The following is a 9,335-nucleotide window of genomic DNA, read 5'->3' on the forward strand; positions in this document are numbered from 1 at the left end:
ATTTGTTTCATTCACTTCACATTTATAAATTTTCTTAATCAACCCCGATTTGTTATATATATATATATATATATATATCAGGATGAGGTATATATTTTATATATATTTTATTAAATAAACTTTTATAAAAACAATATTTAAAAAATTATAATAATTTTAAAATAATCTATAATTTTATTGATCTATTTTTTCACATTATATGTAATATATATTTTTAATTTGGTATTTATTTAGATTATAAATCAATTTTAATATGATTTAATATTAAAAAAATGAGATATTATCAATATTTTTATGTATTACGAATTAGTAGATTATTCTTTATTTAAAAAATATACTAAAAAAACAAAATTATTATTTTTAATTATTCTCCGCATCCCCGTGGGAATCCCCGTTTTGGCAGAGATCGATAACAAAAAGAATCCCCGTTTCGGATTCAAGGTGTGTTCGGGGATCAGCAGCGGGGATAGTAATCCCTGACCCTGAAGTGACCCGATGCATATCCCTAGGAACAATTTCAAATATTTTTGTTATGATGATATAGTTTTGTTTTTTTTATTAATTAAGATCACATAACTTTCAATAAATATCAAATCTCAAAATTATCAGGGTAAGTTAAAATCGAATTTTACGATAAAAAATAAGTTTTCACCACTAAAATTATCTAATACCGTTTTAATAGTATGTATTAAAAAAAGAAGTAAGACAATCCAGTGAAAAGTTCAAATGATCATTTATCGTATTAAAAAATTATTTTTGCATAAATGCAAACTCGTTCGAGATAATATTTCAATATATATGGAGGCCCGTGCCTCGCACGGGCTTTTACGCTAGTTAAATTTATTAGTTGACCATTAGTATATATAATATACTTATTGCTCTCAAATAATATATGTTAATTGACGCTTCATTAATATATATATATATAATTTTTATTTCACCTCTTCATTTATTTATTAAAAATTATTTAACTATTGTATAATTAATATACGCATGCATACATATATTATTACATACGTACATGCATACATACATATATACAATAAATAAATAAATATATATATATATATATTAATACATGCATAAACGTGCACACACACACATACATACATACATGCATACACACATATATACGCACACATACACACATACTTACATAGATATGTAATCATATATTCTTATTTGTCATCAATTTAACATCGTCATCATACATACATACATGCATGCATGCACACACACATAAACACACATACATACATTGATACATACTCATATATTTTTATTTGTTATCAATTTAACATCGTCCTCCAACATAATGAAATGGTCAAATATTATATTAAATTATATGAAATACAAAATAAAATAAACTATTTATACACGCATGTACGATTTATGCTTCACTATTTAAAAAATAATGTGACATATATCATATACTTCCACCGTCCCATATGTTGTTAACATCGTTAGGGGGTTTGGTCAACAAATTAATTCATATAACAATTATATCTCTATATTAATATATATAAAATATTTAGTTCATCGCGTCATTCATTATTGAACATTATCAATTATTGTATAATTAATATGTGCATACATACATACATATTTACATACAATTAATATATATATATATAAATTAATACAGGGACATGCACACACATACTCGTACATTCTTATTTGTCATCAATCCAACATCGTCATGAATGGAGAAATATTATATTAAATTTAATGAAATAAAATAAAATAAACTATTTATACAGATATGTACGATTTATATTTCATTATTAACGCATTCATGATATATATCATATATTCCCACCATCTCATAGGTTGTTAACATCATTGTTAGATATGGAGATTAAAAAAATAAATTACGTTGAAGAAAATATTAAGAAAGCGAGGGTAAATTTTGAGTCATTATTAAGATAATATGCTCTTTTAGAAAATGTTAACAATCTGTTGAAACATCCCAAAATAGAAAGTTATTGGGACGGAGAGTATGATATGTCGTTCAGTGACTAAACTTATAGTATTGACGTCAATAGTCCGTATAGTATGACTTATCAATCACATTTGTAACACATAAACATATTAAATAATTAAAAAATAAATTAATAATTATTTTATATTTAGAGTGATTGATATATATCAGACACACATAATCACTTGTATTTATTTTACTTTCTAATCATTAAGATATCACAAATAACATTTAATTATGAAGTGACAAATAATATATACTAAAATAATTTATTATTTTCTGCGAATGCACCATTGCAAATATACATCAATCACTCATGCTCATATGCATAAACAAATAAATTATTCATTTATTAGGTAATAACATCAATATATCCTCAACAATTACAGCGAAAACAGTTTCAATTAGCACAATACAGAGTATGCTCGTGCATTACACAAGTTATAGAACTAATTTACTATAAAATATTAACTAAGGGTTAGATAATGACTTAAAATTGAGTGAAAAATACTCATAAGATTTTAAAAAACCTTTAAGAATGTATTGCAACTCTAATTTGGTCACATTCCTTACTTTTAAACTTAATAGCCCTTACAAAGAGTTTTACTTTCAAACTTAAGCTCACATATAAAGAGAGTTGTTGTAGACTGCTCGCTATTGAGGAAGAACACCTCTAATAGTCACCAAGCACTAGTAGAAAAATGACTTTCCGCGTCGCCCCTTTAGCATCGGTTAAAGACAGAACCGACGTTGTAGATACTTTTATGCGTCGGTCGGGCAAAACGCTGACGCTATAGGTTCATTTGTAGCGTCGGTCGAGAGAATGCCGACGCTATAGGTTCACTTGTAGCGTCGGTCGAGAGAATGCCAACGCTAAAGTTTCACTTGCAGCGTCGGTCTAGAGAATGCCGACGCTATAGGATCACATTTGCTAAAGTTTCACTTGCAATGTCGGTCTAGAGAATGCCTTTAGCGTCGGCTGCTTGAATAACCGACGCTAATGCCAAGACTTTAGCGTCGCCTACTTAACCGACACTAAAGGCCTATACCTATAGCGTCTCCCACATTTGCTACGCCACTTAATCGACGCTTTAGGGGTTATTTGACCGACGCTAGAAGTTCAGTTTGTACTAGTGAAGGCGGCTCCTAAATATAATATAAATTATGTGATTTTTAACAAGTTAGAACATTGGTCTTCAGGTCAATTCTAACCATACTCTTTATTTTATCTTATAATTTATATAATATTAATATTTCAAATTTTATTAAAACAAAGATATGAATGGAAACAAGTGTTAGTAAATATTTTATTAATAGAAATGAATTAAGAGTTAAATAGTGACTTCTACAGAGGAGACAAGAACTCTTAAGAAGCACTCTAACAACATTTTCAAATAGGTTCCTAGTCAATTTTAGAAGAAATTATAAATAAGTGCACTTCAACAAACTCCTAATCCCTCTTCAAACACTAGTATTCCCTCCGTCCTACTAGATTTTTACATACTTTTTACTCTTGACACGCATTTTAAAGTTATTATAAAATATAATTTTATAATTTATTTTTTAAATTTTCTTTTTCAGTATAAAAGTTTAAACATTATGTTTTTATTTAAAAGAAAAAATATTAAAATTATTTTGGGAACCATCTTTTACGGGAGTTTTAAAATACGTGTCGATTTCCTGTCCCCCAATATAGACAACCCGGTGAAAGTGAGGGATTAATAAATAAGGTGTTAAACAAGAATTATATTGGAATTATATTTTCATGTGTACATAATTAAGAATAAAGAATAAATAGAGAGTAAAGTTGAGGAAGACTGTTGAAAAATAAATAAAGTTTTAATTTTTTTAAATAGTTAAGAGTTGATTCTTTATATTATTTTTAGAGAAAAATTAAGGTGATTCTTAGAGTTGCTCTAAGATTTTTAAAAAGCACTGTTAAGAGTTCAATTTTTTATTTATATTTTGAGTAAAGAAATAGCTTTGGAAGTGCTAATATTAGGGAGGGAATAGAAGCTGTTGGACAGTAGGAGATATTTTTAATTTCAGTCTTCTCAATCTCAACTTGACTTAGATGGGTAAATGGGGTGTTGCTCTTATATATTTAACAAAACTCAATGATCTTCCAGAACTATGTAGAAATCATGTGACATATCTCTGTCTCTCTCTTGGACCTATATTCACTGCCATACCGAAGAAGTATGAATGCATGCATTATTTGAAGAATTCATGGGTTGTTTTGTTTGCCTGTTTTTTGACTAAACTTACAATCCAATTATTATTACAGTACATTTTTTCTTGTAACAATTTCACATAAAGGAGCATCTACAGTTTAATCAAACATAATACATTGCTAGTATCATGATCTTGCCTCTCATATTTCAATTATAAACGTTGCTTTTAGCCCTTTCACCTATACATCACTTGTTTGGGTGAACAACCATTGATGCTCATTCATCACATCACAGACTTTGCAATGTCACAATACAGAACCACAAGGCAACACAAAACATACTCTCTATATTTATGTCTTAATATTTCTATTTCTCAAATCCTCTTCACAAATCGCCCCTGCAAAAGTTAAAACCGGTTTTATAAACAGCATTACACCGGCTGGATTAATGTCTTGATAATTTTAGAACTCGAGATATTAAAATTGTGGTTATTACCTTTATCCGAGGGCGCTTCTCAGCATTAAGCTTACGAACTTCATAGCGTATCTTTTTGGAAAATAGTCTGTTCTGTCTCTTCTCTCGGTATCTAAGTACACTGGCTTCTCTTCTCCCTATCTTCCAATCTTCACCGTGAACTTCCTCTACCTTAATGCAGCCATTGCTAGCACTTCCACTCATTTCAGGAACACTCCATAGCGCTCCGCTACTACCCCACCCCTGCATATTTAAATTTTAACTTAATTTTCCACCAACGCATTCAACATTGTACTACAAAGAAATGCAATTATAAAGTCCACCAATGTCAAGCACATAATCGATGCATCCCTGATATCAAAAAAATAGTTTCTACGTAAATAAGCCATGCCATAAAACCCGAGCAATGGTAAGGTCGGTAAGATCCCAGGATTGTTGCAGGGGTTGATGCTGTCTCTGATTTGTATCTTGCATTGGTGGAAATGTGGAATAGTTACCCGACAGTAAAGAAAATCGAAAGAGAAAAAAGAGAACAGAATTTACAGTGCCTGATTAACTGATGGAATTCGAGTAAAGTAAAATGTTTCTTATCTCCATTTTTATCTTATAAAGAATCCTGGAAGAATACTCTAGAAATCACATCTAAATATCAATAAGTTATATTCAGTACTAGTGCGACCTACAGAATTCATGGCAAACATGAGCTGCCAACTGCACAAAAAAAAGGACTTCTAGGTAAAGACTTTATGTGATGAAAGGTCCCCCCCCCTGTGAAACTGATAAAAGTTCATATGGAGCCTACCCATTCCAATAGTTTACACTAAAATCCAAACTAAACAATCAATGGCTAAATGCTTATTTTCCAATAATTTCTTTATTAATTCTACATATAAACCCTACAGTCCATTCCTCTGTACAATGTAGACAGGTCCAGATATATGATCAGAAGTTCAGAACAATAATTTATCTTTCATTTTATTTCTTCCCATTCCCCATTTCCTTTTAGGGTGAAACCTCCCCTTGCTGCTCAAACACAAACATTTCACAAGATTCACAATCTGCCTTTTTTTTGCTAAATCACAATGTACCATTGGTTCAATTCCTTATTTGTTCAATAATCTTCATTTAACTGATTCTATAGTTTAATACTTTTTCAGATATATGTAGAATTATGCTTGGTTGCACGGAATTCACAATCTAATCGATTAAATTATGTTACTTGATCCAAATTACTTACTGCTAACTAATGTCGGCTTATTCTAAATTCATCTTTTTTAGCATCATATTGAATAAATATGTATAATGTAATCGGTTACATGCTATTATAGGTCCAAATTATATATTGTCGACTTACATCACAAGTCCGACTTTAATAGTATTAGGATTTTTTAACCATTTCGCATGGTGCGAATTCATCATTTAATTAATGAATTAATTATCAAGTTGAGCACTATATACCTATCATCGACAAATTTGGGGTCTCAACAGTCACTAACAAGTTGCCCAGTCTAAAAATGATCACTATTAAAGTCAGCTATAAGTTAGTGACATATCAAATTTATCATCGAAATTAGCAATTTTGTGTAAAAAATAGTCAATTTTAAATATCAAATTAATCGGATGGTAAATTTGATATTTCACTGATAAGCAGTGTTAAATTTGATAGTATGGTTCGGGATAGTACATCGTAAAACATAATACTCACACCGACAAAATTACATAAATAATAGTGTACTTGCAAAAATAATTGTAACAACAATCACACATATCGAGGAGGGGTATGGATAAAGGACTCACATTGATAGAAGGATGAGCAAAGAGATCATCGTCAAGAAGATCAGGCACAACTTGCGATGATTCGAGATTAACAATAAGTGGGCCCTTATCAGACCAAGCATCCATAATCTCTTGATAATCAAGTTTCAAAGCCAATCTCTTCTTGTCACTAATCCCAACACCAACAACAACATTAGGTTCAGTTTCACTACAACAACTCACCCACTTCTCCTCACTACTTTCCTGATCCCTACTTTGTTTCCTCATAGCTGTCCTTACAAGTTGTTCAACTTCCTCGCTGTCCTGTCCTCCATAAGCTGCGTACGTTAGACTCTCTGGCGACAAAGTCTCCCCATCACAACCTGAACACGAAGTGTTGGCACCCAACAGTCCGGTCAGCGTGGCGGCCCCACCGTTATCTACTGATGAGAAATAATAAGCCACGTCGTTGTCTTCCTGATTGTCTTTTTCATCAACTAGGTTTTCTGGGTGGAGAGGGAACAAGTCTAGCTGATGTCTCCGATCATTATTTCCGGTTGTGGGCATGTCGGGAGTGTTTTCCGGCGAGAGTTCTAGCTTGAGAGACAAGTACTTAGGTTTTCTTGTCTTTGATCTTAACTTACGAGCTGCTTTTATGTTACCAAGTATGACACTAAGTGTGACACCAGGAGAAGTGGTGGTTTGTTTCTTGTTCTTGCGCATTTTGTTTGTGTATGTAGAGGTTGTAATGTGTTTCGTTGTTTTGGGTGTAGGTGTGTGTATATGCACGGGATGTACAACGTCAAGGAAAAAGTGATACAGTATCTTTCAACTTTTTTGAGATGAGAGAGGAGGGGGATATATGATATATAGCCTTATCGACAGGTGGAGAGATGAGATTGGATGGTATAAGATTTCGTTTTGGGTTTTGGATTGGAGTGTTCTGGTTTGTGGAAATTAATCGGAGATGTAGAAATTATTTATAGTGCTCATCTTTGTCATGTGACTTAATTCAATCCACCATATGCGATTTTATATTATATAGTTTTGAAAAATATATCAATGACTAGTACAATTAATGCCCCGTTTGTTATTGCTGTTACAGACAATTATAGCAGTTTTTTACTGAAAAACTGTCAGACAAGTGTTTGGTAAATTCTAAAAACTATTGTCTGAAAAATCGTTTTTGTCTAAATGTTGCTGTTGGAAAAAACATGTCCCACATGCTTTTGGAAAAAAATTGTTTCCAACTTTTGGAAAAAGTAGTTATCAGTTTCACCATCAAACCTTCTCAAAATTTTTATATATATATATTATATTTCAAAATATTCATAAATTTAAAAAATTACCAAACAGTCGTCTAATTTTCGTGACAACACTTTTTCTCACACCACAGCAGTTTTCAACATTACTCTCAAACGGAGCCTAACTATCCATGGTTACACGAGGATAAAGAATTTGTTTCGAAGAGAATAATGAAAATTTATACCATGTTTATAAATATAATTAAAATTGAATTAACGTTTAAACCTATCATGCAAGTGTTTGGCAGGTACCGTTCTGGACTTAAAAACCCATTTACATTTATCAAGAGCTGTGAAGCACGAGTGCAGGTGCGTGATTGCGCGGTGCAGGGATACGGGAATTCGGTAAATTTCAAAAAATGGGGATTCGGGTGCGGGGTGATACGGATAATTTTAAATATTAAAAAAATATTATATATATTTATTTAACAATTTTTTATAAACATAATTACAAAAAATGAGAGGAAAGTAAAAATAAGGCTGAGTGCAGTATGTGATAAAAATTTAAGGTGGTGTCTGGGCTAAACCAGTCAACAAATAGTTGACATACACAGGCCCAGCTAATATATTATTATTAACACATATATACATACACAGTCACGCATATATACACATATATATCATCACATCAACGACTTCGATTGAACACGTTAACTAAAGAAGAACAGATTTATCTCCATCCCCCCTTTCTTTCTCTCTCTCTCTCCCAACATATTTCTCTCCTAGTAGGTTGGTTTTCGTTGTTTTACAATAGCAGAAAATGACCATAAATACCCTGTTGTGCAAGACATGCCTGTACAATAACAAGACTAAGTCAAATTGACAACCCTAAGTAAGTTGTATTGTAATCTTAGTTTGCATTTTATATTGTAACATTTAAAGTCTGTAAAAATGTCAAAGAGCGGACTAGAGTCTTTTTCTTTAAACGGTATCAAGCCTAAGAATTCTATCTGGAAAAAGATCAAGAAGATCATGCCTCATAAGAATTATGAAGAAGTTTGGAGTTGAATAAATCTGTTTTGAGAAAAATGTTCTAAGTCAAGATATCTACAAGTCACAGATTTAGTGTTATAGAGAAGTCATTCGAGAACTTCAGAATGACTTATAGAGAAGTCAGGATAGCTACTAGAGAACTCAGAGATATCGACAAGCCAAATTGAAGACATGAATATTGGAGATATCGACAAGTCATTTCTTCACTAGAGAACTCAGAGATATCGACAAGTCAATTATTCACTAGAGAACTCAGAGATGTCAATAAGCCAATAAGCCAAAGTGAAGACATGAAGTGGAGAGATCTCGACAAGCTAAATTCTCTTATAGAGAACTCAGAGACCTTTACAAGTTAAATCAACTATAGAGTAATGTGAGATCTCGATAAGCCAATATACTTATCGAGATGTCAAGTTCTCTATATACTAAACTGGAGATCTCGAGGCAAAACTCAAAGTACAAAGTGCAGATAAGTTCAATATCCAAGATTAACAATTAACAAACAATCCAACCAGTTGGATTGACAAGTCTACAAAAAGCAGCTTGAAGAGCGTGCAAGATCAAGGGTGAAGATTAACTGACAAAGGAAGATCAAAGTTAACAAAGTATGCAAAGATATGCTAAGCCTGAAATGAAAGATATACTTTTCCTAAA

At 31.7% G+C, this 9,335-nt stretch overlaps 1 protein-coding gene across 2 annotated transcripts; it reads right to left on the minus strand.

Moving 5' to 3' along the window:
* Nucleotides 1–4,170: 4,170 nt before the first annotated feature.
* On the minus strand, nucleotides 4,171–7,345 carry LOC141718032 (uncharacterized). 2 transcript variants are annotated; one of them, XM_074520365.1, is made up of 3 exons: nucleotides 6,427–7,322; nucleotides 4,651–4,872; nucleotides 4,171–4,552 (listed from the first exon to the last, which is right to left on the minus strand). In XM_074520365.1, exons 1-3 carry the CDS (start codon nucleotides 7,105–7,107, stop codon nucleotides 4,529–4,531), a joined length of 927 nt encoding a protein of 308 aa, XP_074376466.1. In that variant the 5' UTR covers nucleotides 7,108–7,322; the 3' UTR covers nucleotides 4,171–4,528. The 2 variants fall into 2 exon arrangements, with proteins under 2 accessions (XP_074376466.1, XP_074376467.1); XM_074520366.1 differs by lacking the exons at nucleotides 4,171–4,552; nucleotides 4,651–4,872 and adding an exon at nucleotides 4,879–5,096 and having other exon boundaries at nucleotides 6,427–7,345.
* Between the last annotated feature and the right edge of the window lie 1,990 nt (nucleotides 7,346–9,335).

This window comes from Apium graveolens, chromosome 4 (assembly GCF_009905375.1).
Source record: "Apium graveolens cultivar Ventura chromosome 4, ASM990537v1, whole genome shotgun sequence".
In the NCBI taxonomy this organism is placed as follows: domain Eukaryota; kingdom Viridiplantae; phylum Streptophyta; class Magnoliopsida; order Apiales; family Apiaceae; genus Apium; species Apium graveolens.